Raw genomic sequence first — 26,657 nt, 5'->3', positions numbered from 1 at the left:
AAGAAACACAACACTCGGTTATTTCTGTACTAATGCTTCTCTTCCTGCACTGCAGCAGCTGTCAAATGAATTGGTGACTCTGTGGCTCTCTAGTAGCACAGCCATTATTTTCATAATGCTGGTTACATGCTGAACTCTGTCACTTGTCCACATACATGTCAGGACCCAGAACATCCCTCTGGCTGTCCAGAGCAGCCAAGACCACTGCCAGGGGGCTCAGAAGCCCTGGCACAGAGCCCAAAAACACCTGTGGGTTTGATTATGACCCGTGGAGCAAATTACCAACCTTAGATGAAGATCAGCAAGCCACAACAGTTTAGGTAGAACAATAGTGAAGTTATCACAGGGTGGAAAAGTAGATTTTGGGGCTTCTAGAATAGGGGTTCAGGAGGCAAGATGGAGGGATCTGGGCGTGTCCAGCCTTTGTCCTTCTTGGCCTCCATCTTCTGCTGTGATGTTGGCACTTTTAGATGGGTTTAGAGTAGCAGCTCACTGTCTAACATAGGTGAGGGGTATTGGGAAGTAATTGTAAACATTGTACACATAGTTTTTAGTACAAAGACATAACACTGCCCCGGGGGCAGGCAGTGTGCCTGGAACTGTCCTGCTGGATGGACCTCAGCAGGGCAGGAGAAAAATTTTATAGATAAGGAACAATAAACAACCTTGAGACCGAGAAATGAAGAGCCCTGACTCCTTCTTCAAGTGCCGGGCTGGGAAAAGAGACTTCCAAAATTTTCTTGGGGTCACTCTGATAAGCTAGAGATCTCAACACATACAGAGAGCACATTTAACAAGTGCTGGTAACACGCCGGATTTTCTACCTTGCTCAGGTAACCATCCCCTATTAGAGGCCCAAATCATCATTCAAACTAGGAAACATTTCAGCAGCACCATTAACACTTGAAAAATAGCTAAATCAAATTTCTTACTCTTGGGATCTTTTGGTGGTCGCTGTGACCCCAAGGAAATTTTGAAAGTCTCTTTTCCCAGCCCAAGCGCTTGAAGAATGAGTCGGAGCTCTTCAGTTCTTGGTCTCAAGGTTGTTTATTTTCCCTTATCTATAAAATTTTTCTCCTGCCCTGCTGAGGACCATCCAGCAGGACAGTTCCAGGCACTCTGCCTGCCCCCGGGGCAGTGTTATGTCTTTATACTAAAAACTATGTGTACAATGTTTACAATTGCTTCCCAATACCCATCACCTATGTTAGACAGTGAGCTGCTACTCTAAGCCAATCTGGAAGTGCCAACATCACAGCAGAAGATGGAGGCCAAGAAGGACAAAGGCTGGACACGCCCAGATCCCTCCATCTTGCCTCCTGAACCCCTATTCTAGAAGCCCCAAAATCTACTTTTCCACCCTGTGATAACTTCACTATTGTTCTACCTAAACTGTTGTGGCTTGCTGATCTTCATCTAAGGTTGGTAATTTGCTCCACGGGTCATAATCAAACCCACAGGTGTTTTGGGCTCCATGCCAGGGCTTCTGAGCCCCCTGGCAGGGGTCTTGGCTGCTCTGGACAGCCAGAGAGATGTCCTGGGTTCCCACATCTTACATTTCTTAGATCTTAGAGCACTCAAGAGTCAAATTACATGCCTACCCAGAGAAGAGTACTAACCTTCCATGAGCATCTTCCCTTTTTGCACTGGGCAGGAACTCCTTCTGTCCCAGGTGATCCTCAGTAGTGGATGAGGGGCTGTCCTTCTCCCCTGCAAGCAAGGGCAGGGCAGCACTGGAGCTGCTGGTTTCCTCTGAAGAGGAAGAGGAGCTGTGGGAGCGCAGTGGCACTTGGAGGCTCAGGTGTTGTGCTTTCCTTTCCACTTCTATCCCCACAGATCTGCAGTCCCAATCTTTTCTTTTGACACCATTTGCTTTACCTAGGATCAAGGAAGGAAAAGAAAAGGTTCGTATCTCATAACATAACTGCAGCGGACTCTTCCCTACCTACTGAAATCAAAATCATTAAATAAAAGCCTTAGTTTTGAAATGCATGAACATAATAGCATGTTCTCCTGACAAAAATTAATAAAATCATGTCAGCAAAACATCAGATTGTCTCAGTTGGCTGCTTTCTATATAAGCAGAACAAGTCAAAAATCTCCTTTTTACACAGCACGGAGGTGCATGGTAATATAAAAATCCAGCATATGAAAGCTTGCTCAAGCTCTGCCTGCTCTTAGAAGGGGTCAGGCCACAAGAGCACAAGCATTTGTACTTCATTAATCAGATTCATAAATAGTACAAATAGCAAAACATTAAGAAACCATACTTTTGGCAAAATAGAGTAAAAATTCAGTACAGTGCATTCTTACCATCTAAAATTTTAGGAATCTCCTTAGTGATGATCCATTCTCCTGGCTGCAGTAAAGACTGTCCATAAAACATATCAGATTCTGCACTTGTGCTTGAGAAAGCAGAGCTGCTTGAAGGTGTCAGTTCCTCAAGTTTGAAGAAATCCAGTCCCGTTAAGGTTCCACCGAAGAACCGACAACCACCGAGACAGCCACACTTGTTCTTGCTTCTCTTATTTCTCAAATTATCATCAGGCCACAAAAACCACAACCTACAAAAGGAAGAAGAGCAGAAAGCAAAACAAAACCATGACCATGCGCTGAAGCTCAGTGAAAGCAAGATGAACAAGTACCCCTCTCAATTGCACCTCCCTGGAGCACACGGCTCACCTCTTGGTTCGGTTATCGTGCGTTTCCAAGAAATGCCTCTGCACCTCGTGTTTAGAAGGGTGATCTGCAGCTAAAGCAATGTCAGCAGTGATGAGGCCCAGGTTGACAGAGCCAGCTTCCAGCCAGTATGCCCTCCTCAGTATTGGCTGGAGGCCAGTCCTGCAGCTGTTCACCTGCTCCACGTACTGCCTGAGCTGCAGGTCCTGGATGGCGGCGCTGACGCCTTCCCCCACAGACTGGTTGTGCAGGTTGCAGTTTGCAACGCGTATGGCACCCATCTGAAACAGGATTTAAACAGCAGTCTGACTATTTGTCAGGGAAACAAAGGAAGAGTGGCCTTCAACCAGTCAACACATCCCAAACTACAGCCCAAAAAGATCTCAGTAAAATTCTCTCTGGGGAAGCAGTACTATTTGCAAGTCAGCACACACACAAAAGAAGGCAAGCTTAGAAATTCATCTCAGACACTTTTTACCTAACAAGAACAAGGAATTACTTAGAAGCATCCTTTTGTAAACAAAACAGAAATCACTTGTCATGAAACTTCAAAAAACTTAAATAATCAACTTTTTTACTGTCATCTAAAATCCAAAAAACTTGAATCTTTCAAACTTGTTTAGTCCTCAAACTTGATATAATCTGAAGACATTGGATCAGATTTCCTGCATAGCTTGAGGGCTCTCCAACGTGTCACCACAAAGCACCTCAAATTTCAGATGGAGTTTGCCAAATCTAAACCAAGAAAAGCTGAACGATAACCCAGCCATAGCAGAGCTACCCACAGGGTTAATATTAAATTATTGTTTCTCATCCCTGTCACAGACTATAAAGGAAATCTTTTTTTTTTTTTTTTTCATTTGAATGAAACACATTCAGGATATAATTTTCTAGAGTGGTTCAGGTTATTAAGCTGCCTTTGAAAATACTGCCATTCATATTTATGCCTACAGACACTGTTAATATTTATGATGGCGCTTTTTAATATTGGATTCAAAAGAATTTGGAGGCTCAAGCATTTTTTTTTACTGCCACAGGGCAGCAAGCCATTCAAGTGATGAGATATCACGTCATTAAAAAATGTTTAAAATAATTACCAGTGCCCTCTAGTTAGATTCTTGCTCATAATGTGAAGCCGTGCCCAAAATTTGACTTTTAAGTCTACCATTTAAAACTGTACTTATTAACTAACAGCACAATTACTACTCAGTTATGTCAGCATGGCAGCTTTCTTTGCTGTTGTTACCATAACTCAGCTGTATCTAAACACATATTTTGCTACACTGAGTAAATGATTCCTTTTTTTCCCTGTGCAGTAGGATAATGGAGAGAATATCAGCTCTTCTCTGCACAGCCCTTCTTGAACAAAGGATTCAGTCAGGCAGTGGCACAAACGCTTCTCCCTTCTCTACCAAAGATACATCTCAATACACACAAGAGGACCGTGAGTTACCCAGCACTGACTTGTACATGATCCATATCAATCACTTCCATTTGCTGGTTTATTAATTCACAGCAGAAGTTCTTATCAACTCTCAGGTACAAACACTGAGATTTATATTGCCCAGGGTGTTTGAAATTGATTTACACCAAACCCACAGCTTCCATTTTATGTTTGTAATATGTAAGGAGACATATACTCCTCCTTACATTTGCCAACATAATTAATGGAATTATTAAATAGAAGTCAAATTGATCTACTCCTGGCCAAGCCCATGATGACTTGTTATCACGTCAAGTTTTAGAAATTCCGCTTAATCCATTGCATGCAAGCAAGCCATCAATGCAGGCATATTTGTGCTTTTTGATAGAATATCTCCCTATTAACCAAGTATTTAATTGCTGTCAAGAAAACTATTTTTACCTTGATATTGGTGGCGCAGCCATGTTCTACCACATAGAGATCTGCTCCATCCATGGCTAAGCGTGTCATCGTGTACTTTAAGTCATCCGACGTTGGGCATGGCCCAGGCACAGAGTTGGTCTGAAGGAAAAGGGAAAAGAAAGAATAAAGGGAAAAAAAACCATATAAACATCTATCAGGAGCTTATTTTTGGGCTGAGCCTTTTGTTTATGTTCTGGGTGGATTTGTGCAGTGTTCCAGAGAACCTGTGCATGTCCAGTGAGCAGCAGGGGTGGATGACAAGGTACCTTTGGGTCACAAAAGCGGCGGTCGATGCCGTGCTGGCACAGGATGACGGATTTGGGCCTCTCCAGCTCAAACTCCCGGCACACCACGTGAAACACAAAGGTCTGCCCCCATTCCAGAAGGCAGGCAAGCTGGAAGGAAACAACAGCATCCATCAGCACCCACACAAAATGGATTTGTGCTGTTCTATGGAGAACAGAGAACAACCCCAGGGGCTGGGGTGTGTGCAGGAGGCTTCAGCACCTTCCTGCTATTCAAGGTTGATTTTTATTCTTGTGTGTACCACAACATGCAAGGCTGAGCTTTCTCATGGAAAAGCACAGTGACACTAAACAATTTCCAAAATTATTTCTTAATAAAAGGCTGCAGCTTTTGCAGTCAGCTGAGAACTTAATTGTAAAGACAGAGCTCCCCCAACTTTATCATGAAGAATAGCTCAAGGTACTTCGTTACCATTCATAACTGAAATGTCAGATTTGCTTCTATAAAAGCAGCAAAGTTACATTTAGATAGCACAGGAGGAAACTGGCTCAACAAAACACTGCTGATTCTTGCTAGACCTAGTAATTAGCCTAATGTTGATTTAAGTCTTTTATATAGTTAGCTCTCTCATAAAGGAAATGATTCATGACTGTCTGTCTCTGTTATGAGAGGGAAATGGGTTTTCTTTGGCTTGCCAAAGGAAAGGGCACTTAAAATCAGCAGTAATTTGAATGGAATTTCATCTAGCTATGACTCTCCTGCACAAAATCTCTCCTCCTCCGTTCAGTGTAGTCCCTTCACAAATTCCTGCAATACATCACACTATGGAAGGAAAAAAGCCAATGAACCTGAAACAGCAAATTCAAGAGCTGACAACTAAAAAAAAAAAACCAAATTGCATACAATTGAAAATGGCTTTATGAAGCAAGAAAATCCTTCAGTTGCATTAGGCCTTAAGAAATGTTCTTTAACCTTGGAGTACTTTGAATCAACAAAGTTTAATTTTGAACCATAGAGCAATGGAGCAAATCCTACAGATCATCTAAATCAGTGGCAGCATTCTGCAAAGTACCACCACAAATGTCTGTCTATGCAGCAAGAAAACATCTATTCTTTAGAGTTACTAAACTTGCTTGTATGCCTTATTTTATTTGCTGCAGAAGTCTCCCAATTAAATATGTGCTTAATCCTAGAAAATACCAATTCTTAGGGGAACAAGAAGATGTAGAAGTGTCTTAAAAAATTAAAAATCATTAAAGCAAATAGTAACTACTAAATAGAACGTATGGACTTTTCTTGTGCCTCAGAATACACTGGCAAAGCAACTCTCCTTTAAAGATCTGGCAGACCACAGCAGAAATAAATCAGAATCATCTGCTCATTGTAAACTTGGAGTCATTCACCTAGGTGGAAAGACCATGTAACATAAATGGCAAAATTAAAAGGGGTTAGTGCTAAGACTGACCTAACAAAGTGCAATACCAGGAAAGCAAATTATGTTCCAGTGGGACCAAGGAGCACAATTTATGCAGTGAGCAGCTACTCCTGAGGCATGTCCATACTACACTCCCACCAATCATCTCATTTGCCTCCTGCTTTAAAACATCACTCTGACAATGGCTCATTTGGCATCTGCTGTCCCTTTACAGAAATGATTAGATTTTAAAGTTATAAAGCAAGGCACAGATCACACGCTTTCCAGAAATCCACACTGTGCCTGTTCTAGAAGGAAGAGGGGTAATACTTCAGATTGGTTTCTGGATGGTACCTGTGGTGCTGTCACTTTGGCTGTGAGGCTCCCAGCCTGCACATCTATCAGCCAGGCATATTCCAAAGTGTCACTTCCCAGGGGCAGCCCTTCTGCAGAAAACATGGCATGGGCACGGAGCTGCAGGCCCGACAGGCTGATGTGACCCTCCCGGAGCACCTCGTCCACTGCAGGGCGCTGCCAAGGACAAGGAGGTGAGAGCCAATTCTTGGAAAAGATGCAACACTAGCTTAATTTAATCCTGTTTGTTTTACTGACCAAAAAATCTGGACAAAAATAAAGGTTTTTACAAAATACACATCAGATTTTTCTTACGGCTCACAAGCCTTAATAAAACCTTTGCACAACAAGAAAATTCCTACCAAAAAATAAATCAAATTTAACATCAACACAACTTCCACAATACAGCCATACAAACACTGACTGACTACCTGATAATTGTCATTCAGAAACAGATTCACTGGAGACAATACAAGCTGAAGCATTGTTTCTCTAAACCCTTTCTTCATCTCGAAGCACAGCCTCTCCAAGAAAGCTGTAGGGCAGTCTGGACCATCTGGACTGCAATGCTGAAATAAAAGATAAACACATCTGTTTCAGAACCTGAAAGTACATAACATGGTTGAAACTTGACTATCAGCTGCAAACCTGTGAGCAGCAAGTATGAGTATGCTGATTTTCCTCTCAGTGGATACTCAAGAAGAATCCTGTGCAACTTCAAAAACCTTTTGAAAATTGCATAAACAGTAATTCAAAAAGATTTGGGGGAACCCAATGTTATATCTGGATTTTTTATTCTGGGGTTCCCTCAGAAGTCAGGAGCATAGAGCAGACTGCACCATTATAAGACAAATTGGCTAATCAGTAGAGAAGTTGTAATGGTCAATCAAAAATAGCATGCAAATCAAGTTCTGGGAATAACAAACATATTAGAAAATTATCCAGTTCTGCCTCCCAGATAAGCAAAATAAATCCTGTCTCAAAGTTGTTTAGATAGCCACAGTTGCAGCCGAGAGTATCTACACACTTTGGTACGTATGCTTACATTTTGGTAAGCACCACAGCAACTAAATGTGGTTCCAGACTATGAAACTAAAAAAAGTAAATTACATGAAGCAAATTCTTTTATCATTATAAAGTACTTACCACTGGCAATCTCCCATGCACTTTGTACAAATTAACAAGCACAGTGATATCCCATGGGCGTAAAGTAAGAGGGTGAACGGGCTTGACTGAAATTTCATTTTCTTTTCTGTCATTTTCCACTCCTACAGCTGTCCAGCCAGAGCTTGAGGATGTTGATAGGGACAAAACAGGGCTTGAAATGACCTCTTCAAAGTCAGTGTACATGTCATCTTCCCCAAAATAATTTTCCTAGGAAAAAGAATTGTTATGATCACATGAAAAACAAATGAAAAACATGAAGGCAATGAATTGAAATACAAACCAAATCTTATGGTTTTAATCCTCCCTAAAATAAGTGGCATAGGTATAACCTACAGCTAAAGGAACACACACTTTTATTTTATGAAAACTGGATAGCTTAAATGTGCAAATTTAGGCATTGTGCTCTGCAGAAAATGATGGCAGCTCAGTGGTTCTCACAGTAGTGGTATTTGAGATAACATGCAACACAAGGAACTGAAATATTATAACTGACACTTTTAAATAGATTTTGTGCTTTTAAAGATAGATAACAGAGTAAGAACACAAAACACATCCTGCAGGAAGTCACTCTCCTCCAACTTTCTGAACCCTTTTTTCAGCAGGCTTAAAAGTCTTAACCATGCTTCTAAAATATTAGGTCATAAACATTTCTTGCTTGGGTCTAAAAGCCACCATGTGTCTAAGCAAATCCTCTTCAATTATCTAAGGCCAAAGTAACACTGCCAAATTCTACTGGGAAACAGAGAATCCATCAGGTTTCTGGCAATCTATCACATCATCTCCCTTAAAAGAAAAGCTAAACTCTCAAGAATTTTCTTGCAGTGATTTTTAATAAGGCAGATCCAGCAGAGGGTGGTAGGTGCTCCAGTAACTCACTCCTGACAACTCCTGCTGTGAATCATTCATTTCCAGACAGTAAAGCCTTAGCAGGGTGTGCTACACCAAAAAAATACCTCCCAAGATTGGAAGGCTTAACAAAGCTGCATGGACAATGTGTGTGCAGGGATCTCTACGCCATGTATTAAAAAAAGATCAATGAAAACAAACCAAAAACAACCACAAGTCAGGAAAACAAACATTTAAAAAAACCCCTCCTAGAAATCTTTCAAAATATGATCCCAGCACAGCTGGACTAAAAGTTCTAAACAGAGTCACAAAAATGCTAAAAACAGCAATAAATGCACAGTTTCATAAACAAGCTATTAATCAAAAATTTCTCTTGAGAATTAGACTAGAAAAGCTAAATTTCACGTGAGAAATCTGCACCTAAAAATGAAATCACCACAGAATCGGGGATCTAATGTAGCCCTGTTTGCATTTATCTCCAGAGGCAAAAAGCACTGAAATGGTGCTGCTTTGCTTGAAAAGCCAGAATCCCCCATGAATTTATAGGCTTCAAAAAGAGGGTTCAATAAACAATTCAAACATGGCTTCCTTTGCTCTGTACCAGGAGAAATCAAGTCTTCAAGATGCAGTACTGGCCTAATTTTAATCCTATTTATTTTATCGACAACATGAAAAAATAATGAGCATATTTGCAAGTCCTATACTCTACAAAAGAGTATTTTCTGCTATTCCTTGCTTATATGCTATATTTTATAGAAATTAATGACAATTACTGTTCCAGTGAGTCATTATATTGATGACCTGTCTCGAAATTCCTCAACCTCTGCTCCAGCCTCCAGAAGCATTACCTTAGCCTAGATCTGCACAGGTTGAAACCAATGTTCAGAGAAAAACAAACCAGCAAAAACCCACCAAAAAAAGAAACCCCAAAACCACAGACACACACAAAAAAACCAACCACAAAAATCAACCAAACCCCAAGCATTTTGCTGTTAGTTAAACAGAATCGACACATTCAACTGCCTTGGCTTTTGTCACCACAAGGGAGGGTGAGGGAGATGGGAAGGAATTAAAACTTAGACACCCTAAAAAAAAATCAGTCATGGAAGAGAAGACAGCAAAAAAAAAAAAAAAACAACCACACATTCTAAAGCATAATAGATTAATGTCAAGAAAAGGATGCATAATCCTTCTCAAATATTTACTGAAGAAGCTTTTTAAATTAAGCTTATTCCCCAGTCCCTTCCACGATCCTAACTCCAGAAATGTCATGGAGTCTAGCTAAGAAAAACAACACACTGCAGAACTTAAAAATGCACCAAAAACATGGCTTCTGGTATAACTCTGCATAAAAACGGGAGTTTAGATAAGCTCTAGTCATAATCATGGAATAGTGTTTTATTTTACTAGTGGAAAATTGAAAGAAATTTTTTGCACATGTTCAGAACATGCAGTATTTCTTGAAGGACAAAGTTATGCTGATATGGGTGTCTGTGTGTGTGTATATATATGTTTGTAAGAAGTCTTCTCACAAGCCTGTGACAGTAAAATTCATCCCAGCTATACCAGATCACCAGAGCAATTCTAAACTAGAGCCTACCAAAAGTTTGCATCCAAATTCACATATCCTTCCAAATTTGAATTTCCCATTTTAAAAGTCATTATTTCCTCTTCCTACAAGTGGCCACCCATACATTTTGCAAGTTGGGCTCCTCTGCCTACCTTTATGGAGAGAAAGGCTTTGAGCAAGGGTCCATACAGGGTTATCTGGGAATCTGGGGAGAGTTCCAGCTCCACGTGGAGCTTATCCGGGGGCAGCTCCGAGGGGTCGAGGGGAAGGCGGCTGGAAGCTGTGGGAGATGAAATCACGCTGTCGCTGGTTTTCTGGGATGGCCTCAGCACAGACAACATGGTTTCTTCCATTTCTGACACTTGGAAGCAAAAGAAGAATAGAAAACAGATTTTGATTACAACTTAGGCTTCTGTTGGACAAAGTTCAGCCAACAGGAATTGGATTAAATACACAACTCTTAGCACCTAAATCATATAATTACATTAGCATGTCTACGTTACAGATCTAGTTTTTCATCTCTAGTAACTATGGGAAGACAAGAAAATAGAGGATATTTTAGTCAATGTTAATTATGCAAGAGAAAAACAATCCCTCAAGTTCTGAAAAAAAAGTATTCAGTGTATTTAGCTTGCTTTTGAAGTTAAACAGAGACATGCTTTCATTTCAGCAGAGCAGATTTCCCACAACCACACAGCTACTGCAGGATAAACAACAGAGAATAAACATGCAAAGTGCAAAGTTGTACTAAAAATCTGTTCTCAACTAGTAGCTCTGTAGGCCAAAATTTTGTCTCCAACAACTCAATTACTCTAGTCACAAAACAGTTTGGAAACTCAAATCCTATTTCCTACCCCTTCTTTCTAGTTGGAATTCTAGTTGGAATTCTAGTTGGAATTAGGAACAAGAGCCCAAAAACTGTCTTAAGAGAGGAAAGGCAATGAGAATGTCATGAGTAACTGCAAGTATTTTGGGGATGTGAATTGATTGCTGAGGAGTAGAGAACTCCATGGGAAAACCATCAAAAATGGATGCTCCAGCTGGAGGAAGATTTCAGGTGCCAGTTTAACGGGAAGAACTGGCACATACAAAACTACAGACACCTGCAGGCAGAAACCTCCAAGGCCTGAACTCCCCATTATTGTCTACAGCGCCTGCTCGGTGCTTGCACCACCTTATGAGTTATGCACCAGCCAAATGCCGCAGTGAGATGACCACTTTTTATGGAAACCACACCTTTTGTAACGCAACATAGTTCTCAGAGTCTGATGGACTGACTCAAAATAGAATAGAGATGTTGCTACTGCAAGCAGATTCCATCAGCACCACAGAGTAGGAGTGAGGTGGACTGCTGAACTCATCACTGGAGGACGCTGCAGATGAATTACCTGCCTATGTACAAACCTGCAAATGCAGGTTTCAATTGCTACAAATACGAGGAAATGTTCTCAGAATGTGAGGAATGCACATTTGACCCAAGCTGAGCACTTAATGAGCATCTGCAAAATCCATCTCACCTTTTCTGCTTCATCCTCACAAATTAGAGTTCTTTTAGATGTCAACTGTTGGAACCCTAAAAATGCCATCCAGCATGCCTTCTAACACCTTTCAAATGTGACCCTTGCAAATTAGCCCTCATTTTTCTCTCAACATCTCTCCTCCATCAGTTCTGCTTCTACAATCTCAGCCTGAAAGAGTTTTTGTAACCCCATCACTTCCTGCATACCTCCCTCTGCATTTAAATGAACCCACTTTCATCTCTGTGTTTAGAACATTTTTTGCAAGCACATACTTATAGGGTATTTGTTATCTAGAAATATTTAGACAGTAAAGTTAAAATAAATTCTTAGACATTAGAATCTGACTGACCAGTCAAACACTCATTTCTGATGGTTCACTTGAACAGTGAACAATGAAATCACAGTTTGATATCCATAAAGGGAAGACACTATTATTACATCTCATATACAATGAATTTAAACAGTTGGAATAATAAGATGAGATTGCAACATCCAAAAGTCAAAAACACTTAGAAAACCTAAAGGACATGGCCAAAAATATTGTACTTCCTATTTAATATCCTGATGTTTAATATACCAAGTGATATTTTATCTTGTGCAACAACCCATTTAAGAGATCCACTTTGTTAAGGACAAGGAGAAGTGAACTGCAGACAGTATCCTCTTTTTTTACACAAGGAACTGGGACACATCCTGAAATGTAGCAGCATGGAATCCTGTCAGGTTTTAAATCAATCCCAGTGCATTCTAATGATCAAAACATTCCCCTGAGACATAAAACAGCAATTCAGTTCCAAGTTCATCTCTGCAGATGGAAGCAGTGTGGTCCAAAGTCCCAGCAGCTTCCCAAATGAAGCAATGCTAACAAGGAAAAGGTAGTGACACTTACAGGATTGCTTTAACTGCTCATCTGCCTTCTGAGGATAAATTGGGTGCCAGGAGTAGTCAATTGTAAACACAACACTTGGGACTGTCCAGCATTCGACCCATCCAGCCCTTTCAAAAGGAAACAGCATCCTTTTATTTCAAGCACAATACTTCTTTTCAGTATCTTTAAAGCAACCTCAAAAGTTGATGAATCACAAAAAAATAAATAAGTAAGAAGAATCAACATAAAGATACCAATATACATAAACATCTCAATAAACTCACTCTTCTTGAGTCATGTTCCTCCATTTGGGTTTGCCCGTTTTCTGACCACTTTGACATTCCGCAGACATACAAGACTCAGGGCTTATTTTATTGGGCTGACAATCCTTTACCAGCATAAAAAGGGAATATTTACTAGGATGGCAATCAGGCAGATACAAATGAAGATCAACATCTTCTCCCTAAAAGTCAAACATCAGCAACAGGAGAGTTAATTGACATTCACCTTATGCACAATGCTCAAGCCATCTTCATGTTCGTGTATGCCATCATCTTTATTTTACATAAAGGCATCATTAGACAGGAAATCTGTTTTCCAGCAAGATTTAGTGCAATCTCAAGAGCTCTACAGTTCTGAATGCTTACAATTCCAATAACTTTCACATCACTAGAGCAATCTATAAAACACTGGACAACTTTTAGCGATCCCTGTTCTTCTACTGCAGAAATTGAATACTGCAGAAATTAAATTACTAAAACAAGTTTACTCCACATCTCAACTAAATCACACTTGAAACAGAATGAAATCCATAAAACATTGATTTCTTTGCTATGAAATTATACCAAATTAGCAACATCACCATCAACTAGTTCTTTATTTTTAGCAGCAGTAGACAGCTTCTATTTTAAGGAAGACAAAAAATACAGTCATTCAAAGAATTATCTGCATCTGTGAAAAACACTTTGTGATCATTATTTATGCTACAGAACCTCTTAAAAATCTGGAAGATGGCTTTTCAAAATGGTTTGGGGGTAGCCAGTACAGTATTTGATTCTATCTTTGAACACACATTAGATTTTCATATTTCATAAAGAAAGGGGAACAGAATTCCAGGTGATAAAACACATACACAGACACACAATCTAACTACATATAGTAAATATACATACTAACTATGTATATTTATCTATGTATGAAGCATACACATGTTTGTATTTTTCAGAAATAATTTCCTTTTTGTGCATATATGTCTATATAAATTAAAGCAGCCTATGATTAAATCCTTCACACAAGCAAACTGAAACCATTTACCTCTGGGTTGCTTCAAGAAAAATTCTATGAACTGAAAGTGAAAAAGACTAGTTTTCTTTCAGGAAAGAGTCTCACATTTACAAGATGTCCTTACCCTTAAGGAGAATCTAGTATTGCATGTGGTTGGAACAAAGTCAGTGAAAGGCAGAGAAAAAACAATGTTCAGGGTTTCTCCACAAGCTGCTAGATAAACTGGGAGGGAAAAGGAAAACCAAACAAATTTGTCAGAATTACTCCATATTTGGTTCTTAGACAAAATATCAAACATAAGGTAGTAGTAATTAAAATATATTAAAGAACTCATAACAGAATATTACCATTTAACTGCACTGTACTTGGAGTCATAAATTACTGTAATGAATTATTCTGAAAGTATTTATTACCTACATCTTGTTCCTCCTAGAAAGACATTGTACTTAGCACAAGGAAATTGCAGGAAAACAATAAAAATAACTGTAATATCTTGGTGCTTTTTTCATCCACCAGGTTTTGGGTGTAATTCTAGTTCTTTACCTCTTTATACATTTGTACACACTGTATTTTGTTGATGATTTTTTGTTATATATGCTACTTCTTCCATATCCAAAGAAAGTGATCTCACCATTCTCCTGTTGTTTGGTGGAACAGTCAATCCAGTTGTGCTGATTTGCTGCCCAGATCATTTCAAACTGATGGAACATGACTTTGAAGTTCCACATATATGGAACAAATGAAAAAATGTCAGGTGCGCTGTCACTGGACCAGTCTTGGATCAGATCTAGACCCACACCAAGCAATAAAAGGTGAGTTAGTGGCCATCAGGTGAGTGATTCCTTAGGATTTGTGTGTTGGAAAAGCTGAGTTTTGCCCTGATCACAGCCCTGGGCACTGTGGCACTACCCAGACAATGGCTCTGGCCTCACTCAGGGGATAACTTTATTAGCATGGCACCAAGCCTGCACTAATTAAACCTTCCTCCCAGCAGGGCTAATTCACACCACAGTGATGGGGCTGTATTCTTGCCATTGCTGCAGCTGGAGCTCCCAGCAACAGTTGGGTGGTGCTGTTCCACCTTGCATTGCCTTCCTCCTCACAGCCAGAAGCCTGAGGAGCAAATTACTTCTCCTCATCATGTGTCAGCCATAGGGACACAATCCAAAGCCCAAGTAGTTGAAAATGAGCCAAGCAAAGAGAGGTATCAGGAGAAATCAACATCATGGGTGACAAATTAAGCAAATCAGTAGCTGTGATAAGAGTTCTTACTAGAACTAAATTTCCCATCACTTAACTGCAAATCAAATTTATTCAGACATTAGAAAATTCAATTATTTGTGCTTCTACTCAAACATAAGAATACCATGCAGTTGGACATTCTATAGGCATCAGGAACTGTGTCCTCAGAAAGAATTTGTTACCTTAAAAACATGAAATTAGACAACCTGACCTTGCACAACTCAGCAAAATTTGAAAACAAATCCCAAAGAGAGAATATTTGACATGTAACCTATTTAGCAAAGAGGTTACCTGTAAAGAAGCTCTTCTGAGCAAAGATGAAATGATAGGTTGCTTTATAGACCTCCAGCTCACACTGCCATGTCTGTGGCATGTTCCATATCCGGGGATAGCTGGCATTGATATGGAACTGTGGGCAAGAAATGAAAGCATCAGGATTACCTGCAAAGATGACAAAGCCTGACCCTGTCTCTCAGCAGTTTTCACATATGTACCCTGCTGAATAATTAAAACTGTTTTCCTGCAGGGATGAACAGAAGGTACTTCCAGTTCCTTAATAATTTAATCTCTGTCCCTCCTTCTGTGTTTGAAGGTCAAGTGTTAGTGTATTCATTTATTTGGGAAGGTATAGATGAGTTTCACATACATCTGCTGCTGTAGATGTACAAAGCAATTTGAAATGCAAGGTTTTCATCAAAATCATCACTTTTCACAATACACCAAAAGAAAATGCCCCAGAAGAGACCTTTTCAACCACTGATATATTGTTCATATTCATAAAAATATCACTTGAATAACATAATTTAAAAACCAATAAGAAGGGTAATCTACACAACTACAATACTGCAAAAATCAAATATTAGGCAAACAAAAGAGTAATGGAGTATTAAACATGTCTCAAGTAGTTCAAGCACACTTGAGTGCTTTTAAGTACTTGTGCATACACATCCTTTAGCAGAACTAGTGAGCATAATCATTAATTAAGGCAAAGCCTGCATGGACACATGGCTACATAGTAAATGAGGCAACCTTTGTAAATAGGTAATTTATACACCAAGGTAGTGCTTTTTAAGTCACTAAAGATTACACACATGCACAATTGTGCCAGTACATGTAAATTCCTTACATATTTAGGTCCTGCAAAATACATTAAAAAGGCACTTTGCTGCATTAAGAAACTAAAGACTGCTCCACAGAAAAGTCAATATGTTCTTTATTAAAAATCCCCTAGAGACTGAAGCTTTGCACTTATTAATGCACACTTACAGCCAGCATTTCTGCTTCCAAGAGAGTCCTGTACTGCATGCTGCTGGTGGCATCCACGTGGAGGAGCTGCCCTTTAATTGTAGGTGAATAGCCTGGCAAACAAAAGTCATCAAATTATCATTCAGACACAAGGGTTAGATCAATATTTAAACAAGTTTTAGCAGTGATTTCAGCAGTCCACTACCAAGAAGTACCCTGAGGGATATTTGCCTTAATATCTTGCAGTGAACTGTACAAGGAAGTTTCTTTGTTCCTTTCCTTAGGAATACACATCTCAAGATGAAAAAGGAAAAACACTAAAAGACATTGACAGACACAGGAATTAAGATAACTGTTCAGGAAAAACAGTAGGGAAACAGATCTGGTTTAGCCTTAACTCACCATTTTCACCCACTGTCATGGGAATATTTATTTCCAAATAGGATCCTGCACCAACGTTTACATGTACAGCGTTCGTTTCCTGCAGTGCAAGGAAGCAAAACAGTCCAAATGTAATTTCTAGGTTTATCTATGCCTCTGGCTGCCATTATCCACACCTGGTGATTAAAGTCTTGGTTGCCTTCAGAAAAACCACTAATGAATTATCAATACATATTGGTACAAAATAACCTATCTTTTTTAGGTTTAATGATAATAAAATACCTTTTTTAGGTTCAATAAATGCTAACTGAAGCCCAGTTAGAGAAACAGCATAAAATCCTCTGACCCAAGGCCTGGGAGAACAGACTAATGTACATGGTCTGACACTACAATTCTAACCCTTTCAGTCCCCCCACAAAAGAACAAAACAGGGGTACAACAAAGTGATGCTGTACCCCACGTAGAAGAGTAGCAACAAGGAGAAGAAAATTCCCATCTCCTGCACATACAAGTTTTGTTCCCTCATTGTCATCTGGTCATTCAGAAGTATCAGAAAAAATTGTTTTTTTATCTATCATTGTGAGCTTTATTAGAATTTAAGATTGCCCAGGACATGCCCAGATCATGAAGCCCCATGCCTGCAGGAGCTGGCATGGCTTAAGATGTACCTTTAAAGCTTAAAAGAAACTTAAAATAATGCCTCTAATAATACATTTCTCTTTGAAAGGTTGGCTCATAATTATAAAAAACTAAGATAAAAATCACCCATAGCTCTGCAATATACACCTGAGACAAGTAAAACTGTGCACAACCAAAAAGCACAGTCCAACCACAGCAGAAAAAGTTAATTTCTTGATTAAGTTTCACTATTTACCCTGTTCTTGGTGAAAAGCAAATCAATGGTGGCATCTGCAATGATATTCATTCTCAGCTCAAAAGCAAGGATCTGCCTTGGTTTCCCAGGCTGAGCAATTTCTGAGACTTTCATAACTTGGTAGTCTGGTGGGAAGAAAAACTTCCACAAGCAATCCCTAGTGGAGAAAAAGGAAAAAAAAGAGTTGTTTTTTGTTCCCAGAGGAAATACATATGTGTATTTGTGCATCTACTTGGTTCATTTAACTATCTTCCTCTTCGCTGACTCTTTAAACAACCAGTGGATGTGATAAGGAAGAATGTTTGTTGAATATCTTCATCATAGGAGCCTTCCAACTCATTACTGAAATCTCCAAAAGTGTCAATGGCAACAAGTTTAAATTTATAGGTTTTGTCTGTAAGTTAATTATTCAGAAGGCAAATAAACCATGTTTTTCTTTTTATTTCTAAAAATTGGCTTATAAAATCTGTTGCAAAAGCATAGTAGCAAGTCATCTATTTACTCTTCAGTTTGTGCATAAATAATTGATGTAAGCCCAGAAATGAAGAAAACACAAAACTTAAGACCTCAGAATGGAAGCCACATTTCTACAGATTTTTAGCTGAATGTGCCATGAAATACTTGACAGCAAAGGCAGAGTGATGAAGCACAGACAGCAGAGCTTACATAGGTCTCAAGGGGGTGGAATTTCTTCCTGCACCCAGCACCTGGCTGTTGTAGCAGCTTAAAAGCTCCCAATCTTCCAGGATCCATCCACAGCAAGATGCAGCAAGTGTTCCTAGTATCTATCTAGGAACTCTATGCACTCTGCACTAAACTGCTTTCTACTGAGCCAGTTAAGATTATAAAAAGCATTCCATTATAGGGCAAGCTTTCTTTGGAGTATTAAAAGTATCATTAATGATTCACTGACCTCATATTTCTAGCAAAAGGCTCTAGAAAGCGACATTTTCTCTTAAAAGCACTATCATATCTAATGACTACTCTTTGGGCTGCCATCCTCACACTCCTGAGAGACAGGAAATCATAACAGTTTCACAGGAGAATTAGTGAAGGCCAAGTACCAGCCTGTAATTAACAGGGGAAAAGAGGGAAAGCACTGATTATGTCACTCTTGCTTAATAGTCCTTCACTCTCTAAACAATCCTATTGTCCTCACCAGAAATGCTCATGTGCAAAGCATCCAGGGCCAAGTGAAGAACAATAGAACTCTAGGCTAATATTTTGTATTAAAATAGCTAGATAATAAATACTTTGGAGATAACATCAAGCAGCTGATTATGCTAAGCAAGGATAAATTATTCCTCCCTCATTATTTTCATAGCCAGATTTCTGCTTCCCTAAAATTTGCTCATCAATGTGCAGTTTATTCCCATATTAGCCAACAGGAGCTTGATAAATCTAAAGATGACCAATTAACAAGTTAAACCTTTTACTCAATAAACAGTAAAAGTACTTGGCTTACAAAAAGGGAATATAATCTATTAATTTAATAATGAGAGTAATCCTAACTTTGGAAGGCCAACAAGATAAACACCAATGAATTCACTGATCTTAAACCACTGTGGCAGGACTCTTCTTTCAGACTTGGTCTACCCTAAAACACACAAATTCTGATCAATCACACAATGGAAACTTGAGCAAGCTTTCTCAGTAACACTGGATATTCAGATGAAAGCTGTAAAACATGGTCATACCTCTGCCTATCAGCCCAAGGCCCATAGTTGAAGTCTGTCCCTTTTCCACACACAATGTCCAAACCCCAGCATGGTGGCAGGTCCTGTAATTTGCTGTCTTCATTGCTGGCTTCTCCATCATTACTCTCCTCTGTCTCCTCTGGTACAAGGCCTGAATTACATAAAATATTAAACACTCTATTAAAGGAAGCTGCTTCAAATTAGCAAGAGAAATGTTTGCTTAAGCACAAGACAATTCAAGTGTCCTCGTGTCAGTTTTATTTGAGAGCACTACAGTATGTAAATATCAAGACACAATTCAAGGCAGACTTCCAGTGGAAGGCCAAGAAGTATGATCAAAAATGATCCAAAACTGCCACCTATCCTACACCTGTACACTCCATTACCCAACGTGTTGCCTTTGGTCAAGATTCAGGCAATACTTCAAGGGCAGTCAGAACAAAAGCATATTTAGGATACTTCTATTGCTCCAAAACATTGCATTAGCTCTCTTAGCATATAGATTTGCCACCTTTAAAAAAAAAAAACAAACTATCTTTGTATTTAACAGCTTGTACCTGGTTCATCCATATAGTAATAGATATCAACATCATTGGACTGCATTACAACAAAACCTTCACCCATCAGCCTTGGGGGTCTGCAAGGAAAGAGTGAAAAGATGAAGAGCAGAAATCCACATGCCAAGATTGATCTTTATGAATTCAAGTAATTTTAAATGTAACATATTAACATTAATATAATGGATTTGCATAATGATTTGAGAAAAAACCAAACCCTTGATCATAATGTTGCTATTATTATTATTATAATAACTATTACATTAAATAACTTAAGAGTCTAGTTAACTCAAGCATGAAAGTACCAGGTTCTTCTCCACGAAGGTATTTCTCAGATATTCTCAACCACAAGTAACTACTGAAGTTGTACTTTCAGTGTTTCTTTCAGTCAAGAGTTCCTTTCTCCTTGTCCTATATTGTTCTTTCACCTGCTAATTGTTTTCTTACTAAAATAGCCTTCTACACCAAAGGGACAAGACTTTCAGTAATTAGACCATTAGTTAATAAAAAAAGAAGAAAAAAAGCTGTTCTGCCTCAATAACACTTGCCTCAATATTAAAGGATCTAAGTGATAAAACTAAGAGATGAAACACATCTCTAACACTATTATATTGGTATATTACAATCCCTTTCCCACATTAATTTACATATTATTAATTCTTGTTTTACTGCAAAAGACACTATTGAAGCTTCTCAGCCATTTGCACAAACTGTCATTTCTTGCCAAAAAAAGACAATTCCTATGACTGTGTAAGAGTGTGACCTGTTAGAGCACATATCCCATTTTACCACAGCTCATTTTCAAACGCAGGAAACCTTGGAAAACATGGATGACAACAGATGGAGAAATCATGTAGTGCCAGAAACTCCTCAAAAGCAACAGAGCAGGAACCTTGAAACTAAGTTTACTTTGAGAGTAACAGCAGCAAATGATCAAATATTTTACCACCAACTAGATATTGGCAATAAATTAAAATAAGATGATCATTATAAAGTATTCCCTATTATCTATCCTGAACCTTAAGCCTGCTGCCTCCAAACTTCTTCTACTTTGACCTCCTTTCCCCAGCACCATTTTTTTTTCCTTTTCTTCAATTTCAGAGAACTTAGTTGCAAAGAGTGATAGAAGTGTTGAGATGGAGGTTTGTAACACAAAAAGTCAGTTTCCAAAGTGAAATGTTGATGTTTGTATTGATTCCTCAGTCTGCTACACATTTATCAAGCCACTTGGCTGTTTTTTATACATACACTGGCTGCAGGAATTTTTTTAAGTTAAAACACCCAGCTTAAATTTTAGCCAAAGCAGTGTAAGAGGGCAGGCTCTAAAGAATCAAATATTCTCTATTTCCAGTGAACTGGGCAATTTTTTTAATTTGCCCGGTAAATTAGAGCACATTTTGCGCACAGATGCCATCCTTCAGCCATCAGGAGCTACAGGGATGACAAAAGCATAAAAAGCAAATATTTAGAGGAAGCAGGAGGAAAAGCTAATCGTTTTGAGTATCTTAATCCTATTTTGGTTTAATCTTATTTGTTTTCAATATTAGCTGCAGAAATTTCCTTTGTCTCCGTGTTGGAAGAATAAGATGCTGTGCACAGCCACAGAACATGCTTGGAAAAACATAAAGCCATGTTACAAACAGCAGTATTTGGCTGATAAAAAGCCAATTAAGGTACAAATGATGTACAGTTTATTACTTCATGCAAGCACACTCAGGTTTGTGTTTGACTTGCTTCAGTTTGTTCAAGCTGCCTAACCCTGCTTATGCAAAACACAGAGGTAAAAGGATCAGCAATCTGTCTTCAAAAGATAACATGGTTTCCCCTCCACCAAGTATTACACAGCTTTTGCCCAGTTTGGGTTTTTTATTAGCATTTCCTAAACCATGAATCTGCTTTACAGAAGTCAACACCTTAAACCATGCATTTCAGCTAGAAATTCAGTGGTGGCAAAGCATGGGTACAGCTCTTGTACCTGAGAGAAGGAAAACAGACCTTGGACACAGGATGCCACATCCCTGGAAACATGCCAGGCCAGGCTGGATGGGGCTCTGAGCAATCTGAGCTGGTTGAAGATGTCCCTGCTGTGGAGGGTTTGGACTAGGTGGCTTTCAAAGAAACCTTTGCAACCCAAACTATTCTATGATTCTATGTTTAATAGAGCAGAACACACACAAAAAATACAAACCTAGAATAACACAGAAAATCAGCGCTTTTCTCCGTAAATGAAATTTGTTCAAAGATCCAAAAACAAAAACCTTCAGAGTGGTAACAAATAGCAACTGTCTAAACACACTGAATAAAATAAACACATTGAAATACAGCAAACATTCTTTTCTTTGTGTTCTTAAAATAAATAAGAAAATAATATGGATACAAAAGTACCCTAAACTTACTCATCATTTTGAAGACCAACATATCTTGGACTTGGAACCAGCATGACTCGAACATTTTCCAATTTTCCCTTCACAATGTGCATGAACTGATCAAGGTGGCTTGAAGGTGGTTTTGTGGTGTATGTCAAAAAGGCATCATCAAAGTTAATGCAAAGTGTTTGTGGTTGATAATGATTGCCAAATGCCAAGCGACCCTAAATGAAAAAGCAAACCCAGTAACTCATTGGTAATCACTCTTCTCTTATATTTACATATCTGTTTACACTAATCTCTTACATTTCAGTATTGATTTATGCAGTTGAACCAGCCACATGCAAATGAAGAACATGGAGAAAAGTCCTGGCCATAACCTGTGCAGATCTACAAATATTACCTTGGTATGTTAAACTCTGAATTTTTTCTTCTATTAACTCAATAAGAGGTTTCCTGATTCTTTTTTGCTGTTGTTTATTTGGGTTTTTTGTGGAGGGATGTGGTTTTGGGATGTAACATGGACTTCTAAACAATGTGTCCAAACATCTCTATTAAAACATGCAGGGGGAAAAAAAAAAAGAAAACAACCCCAAACACCTGCCAAAAAACCAACACACCCCATACTGTACAACACCCACAATTTAATTACTTGGTGGTATTCTGGAAATCATTACTAAGTCTGAGGCATGAGTATTTCCCAAAAGTTAGAACATAGCTGTGTTTCCACCAGCACCAGCAGGATTTGTGACTGTCAGGGGAGTGCTGATGATATAACTAACTTGTTTAAAGCATGAAGGCAAAGAACAACTTTAAATAGAATCTGTAAGAAAAAAGAATGGCAAGTGTCTTTTTTTAAGCAAATACTGATAAATAGTTTCCCTGTAAGGGTCTTTTCACTCACCGTGCTCACATTGACTTTAATGACTGGAATAAGTGATCTCCATGAAGAAGAGGGGTCTTGAGATTCTGTTTTTACTTTAACACTAAATTAAAAAAAAAAAAAGGGGGGTTATTATTTTGTTTTTTCTGCAGAAGGACCAAGCAAATTTTTCTTCTAGAGGTCTTCAAGACACAGATCATGGGGAACACTCCTTCCCCAGGAGGGTGCAAGACAACTTGCCAGGCCTCCCAAGCCTGAGAGAACAGCAGGAAGCACATGCAGCTACACCTTGGTGCTGACACAGGTAGGAAACAAGCATGCCTTGTTTAACTCAGAGCAACAGTTCAATAAATCTTCCTCAGAGGATCTTGGCCTGTTCTAAATACTCCTGTTGAGGCATGGGATTTTTCTTTTCCCAAGACACATGCTCCTCAAAGGCAGAAATCCTTCTTGTGCCTGTCAATAAGGGCTTGAGATAAAGACACAACGAGACCGGCTGGGAGACACAGCCCTCAGTGAAACTCAGGACTGCCACAGCCTCCTGCAGCTGCCCACTCTGAAATTTAGCAACTGGCCAGCAGCAGTGGCAGGACTCAAGTCTCATTAGATCCTCTCTGCTCCTGACAGTAAATCAGCCTGGGGAGGTCCTGCCCAAAGAGAAGCTGATTATTGAACATCTGACCGCACCGCACATGAGCCAGATAAAACTCCTTAGATTTCCACTCCATATTTTCTGGGGTACCCCAAAAAGAGGAATTAACAGAAGACAGGTTGCGTAGCTGTACACAAGACCATAGAGATCCTCACATTTTGCCTAATCAATGTCTTGGGCAGCTGTTAGTTCTAGTGAGCAAAACCATTATTATTCTGCCAGCATAATCCTCTTCAACACATGTTTCCTCTCCACACTGTATTTCAAATAGATTTTTCAGCCTGTCTCTGATCATTGAACAAGAGGGCTTGGTTTGTTTGGCTGTGTTTTTTTAATTATTACAGGTAGGAAATCTGAGGAAAGGGAAAAGATTCAGACTGTCAGGCTTGTCAGTTCAATTTCTCTCAGTTGTGCTTCCCTCATTTGGCCTCCAGAGCACACATTAACAAAACATTCCCCAATTAGTTCAGCACTTTGCAGAACAAAGCATCAACAAAACAGCAAAATTAATAATTATTTACCTTTCAAGATTGGTGTGTGTTCTCTGCCTCCCATTCACTTGTGCTCTCTCATCATCTTTCTTTGCTGGAATTATTGTGGGATCCAAACCAAAGAGTTCTTGAAGCTGGCCATAAAGCTCAGAGCGGTTGTACACGTGAAATTCAAAGTCATTCACCATAATATACAGTCGAGTTTCTGCCTTTGGGTCTAACCAAAGAGTAGGAAGAGAGGTTCTAATTCTATCTCAACATTCTCTTGGAATATTCACAGTTTCTCAAAAATGCACATTTTGCAAAACCAATCCACACAGTACTGAACAGCTGCTCAAGTACATATTAAAAAGCAGTAAAAAATTCCACAAAATAATTACAGCTTTCTAAGCAAATCAGTAAAACTTGGCAAATAAGACAGCTGCATACAAAATATTAAATCTGAAAGGCATTTCACCCCTAGGTCACAGTCCAAAAATAAATCCAGACAAAAAACTGCACAAAATGGTAAATGAAGTTTTTCAGTCTCATGTATAAAAACAAACAAACAAACAAACATCTCTCTTGATGCATAGAACAGAAGCCTTGGCAAAAATTTCTGCTTTTTAGCACAGATATCACTGAGAGCAACTCAATCTCAAAACACAAATGGTTTTCTAGCCAAGCTCCCTGGTACAGCATGCCTGAAGTGGGAAAAAGCTTTCTTTTACAGAGAAATAATTAATATGCAGAACTAACCAGATCATACTCATTTTGCACAATCAGTCAACATTCTCACAAATTCAGATTTCAACTGTTCTATCAGTTGGCTCTCTGATCCTTAAAACCTGTTTTAACATCTGCTGATCATATGGAGAGCTGATTGTGACATACTTTGACATACTTTTGCCTCAGAAAGTGTGACCTAATTATGCAGTTAATGTGAGGGAAAAGCTCACACCACTTCCCCCTAATTACCCAGTTGAAAGAGTGCCCATTACACATTGACTCAAGAGACCTGAGCTGCTCTAAAAACCTCATCTGGTCTTGCTAAGTCAAACATACTTCAGGCAGCTGAAGAATCAATGGTTATTACAGCAGTCCCCAAGCTGTAACTCAGGGGGTACAAACTGAAGGCAGCATTTCCCAAAGACACGAGAAATTAAAGCTCAGAGCAAACATTTGTGGTCAGGGTCAAAAGAAGGAATGCAGATGCCCAAGATCCAAGGTTTAGAGACATCTACTTGATTAAATGCACCCAATTTGATAAAAAACTCATTTGTCCCTCAAAATCGCACATCTCTGCAACGCTGTCCCAACTTTTCCCCCATCACACCTAAAATACCAGAAATTTCATATAATTATTAAAATATATATACATAGAAAGTAAGTTTCCAGAACCCATTGGCATCACAGGTTTCTTGAAGAGGAGACAGAGAAAAATTAATGAACCAGCTTCAGTTCCTTCCTGTTTTCATAAAAGCACCACCAAATCCATTTGTTGCCAACCTTAACTTGCATCAATAAGAGTCAGGCAAAGAATGACATGGACAAAGATTGGGACACACAATTGTTTACCCAGGAGATCTCAACAGCATCAAGAAGACAAATAAATGTAATTTTTCAATTCCTGGATGCAAGCATTAGACTTGATTTACTAAATGAAATCATATGTACTAATTCATCTATTTAAAGGGGATTTAAAGAGACATGCAGCTCTTTTTCCTAACAACAAAATAAGGTCTGACCTCCACAGATCAATTTGGTTTGCTAAAAGACTTCTGGAAAAGAAACAAAAAGGGGTAAGGAAAAAGAGACAAGCAAATCTGAATGCTATGATACTAAATTATTCAAAGCAGCATTTATGTAAGTTATGTACAAGTAGCTACCAGATTGTTTCACAATGTGAAAATTGATAATGGGCTGGGGCACCTAAACCAAGTCATTGGGGTGTGCCCTACCCACAACATGATACTCCAGCTTTTGTTCCTAAACCACTTCCATTTCCCAAGTATACACAAAACCTCAAGTCCCAGCATGACTTAACCCTTCAAGAGCATTTTAGTCACATTACTTTTTTGTCAGACCTGGACACCTCTAACTTCTGTGGTTACTTGGATTATTTGTCCACTAATCACCTGGCCTTAAATGCCAGCAGGAAATGTTAAAGCCAAGCAAAAACGTCACCAATAGAGGACAGGTAACCATCTTCACTGCATTAAATTCATTTTTCATTCTCTGAGCCACCAGAGAAATATGTTTTAACTAGCAGGTAAAGACAGTCCTATCAAAACCCCTTGGACAGTAACAGGTTTGGCAAAATCTAATTAACTCTAAGACTAGGTTCCACTTCTTGAATGACTTTTTTACTGTAGAGCGAATTTGAATTGTGCACTACCACCTCAGAGGGTGAGCAGTGCCTCAATAAATAGAAATGGGCAGCTCTTCCAAACTCCT

The 26,657-nt window shown here is 39.0% G+C and overlaps 1 protein-coding gene across 2 annotated transcripts in view; it reads right to left on the bottom strand.

Moving 5' to 3' along the window:
- Nucleotides 1-26,657, bottom strand: part of BLTP1 (bridge-like lipid transfer protein family member 1) — an 87,742-nt gene that overhangs the window by 47,543 nt on the left and 13,542 nt on the right. For both annotated transcript variants that reach the window (XM_066547908.1, XM_066547907.1), the window contains 22 exons: nt 24,252-24,438; nt 23,100-23,181; nt 22,226-22,419; nt 19,830-19,909; nt 19,273-19,423; nt 17,576-17,732; nt 16,723-16,801; nt 16,342-16,433; nt 15,367-15,484; nt 14,465-14,620; nt 13,958-14,055; nt 12,834-13,012; nt 12,571-12,677; nt 10,314-10,522; nt 7,725-7,952; nt 7,010-7,147; nt 6,579-6,755; nt 4,831-4,959; nt 4,544-4,663; nt 2,683-2,960; nt 2,314-2,564; nt 1,620-1,878 (listed from right to left, as the gene is read on the bottom strand). In XM_066547908.1, the coding sequence (XP_066404005.1) occupies nt 1,620-1,878; nt 2,314-2,564; nt 2,683-2,960; nt 4,544-4,663; nt 4,831-4,959; nt 6,579-6,755; nt 7,010-7,147; nt 7,725-7,952; nt 10,314-10,522; nt 12,571-12,677; nt 12,834-13,012; nt 13,958-14,055; nt 14,465-14,620; nt 15,367-15,484; nt 16,342-16,433; nt 16,723-16,801; nt 17,576-17,732; nt 19,273-19,423; nt 19,830-19,909; nt 22,226-22,419; nt 23,100-23,181; nt 24,252-24,438 (3,469 nt within the window). The remainder of the gene's footprint in view (nt 1-1,619; nt 1,879-2,313; nt 2,565-2,682; nt 2,961-4,543; nt 4,664-4,830; nt 4,960-6,578; nt 6,756-7,009; nt 7,148-7,724; nt 7,953-10,313; nt 10,523-12,570; nt 12,678-12,833; nt 13,013-13,957; nt 14,056-14,464; nt 14,621-15,366; nt 15,485-16,341; nt 16,434-16,722; nt 16,802-17,575; nt 17,733-19,272; nt 19,424-19,829; nt 19,910-22,225; nt 22,420-23,099; nt 23,182-24,251; nt 24,439-26,657) is intronic.

Source organism: Molothrus aeneus, chromosome 4 (genome assembly GCF_037042795.1).
Source record: "Molothrus aeneus isolate 106 chromosome 4, BPBGC_Maene_1.0, whole genome shotgun sequence".
Lineage (NCBI taxonomy): Eukaryota > Metazoa > Chordata > Aves > Passeriformes > Icteridae > Molothrus > Molothrus aeneus.
The sequence above is the reverse complement of the archived record's forward strand: the minus strand, read 5'-3'. Positions and strand labels throughout refer to the sequence as shown.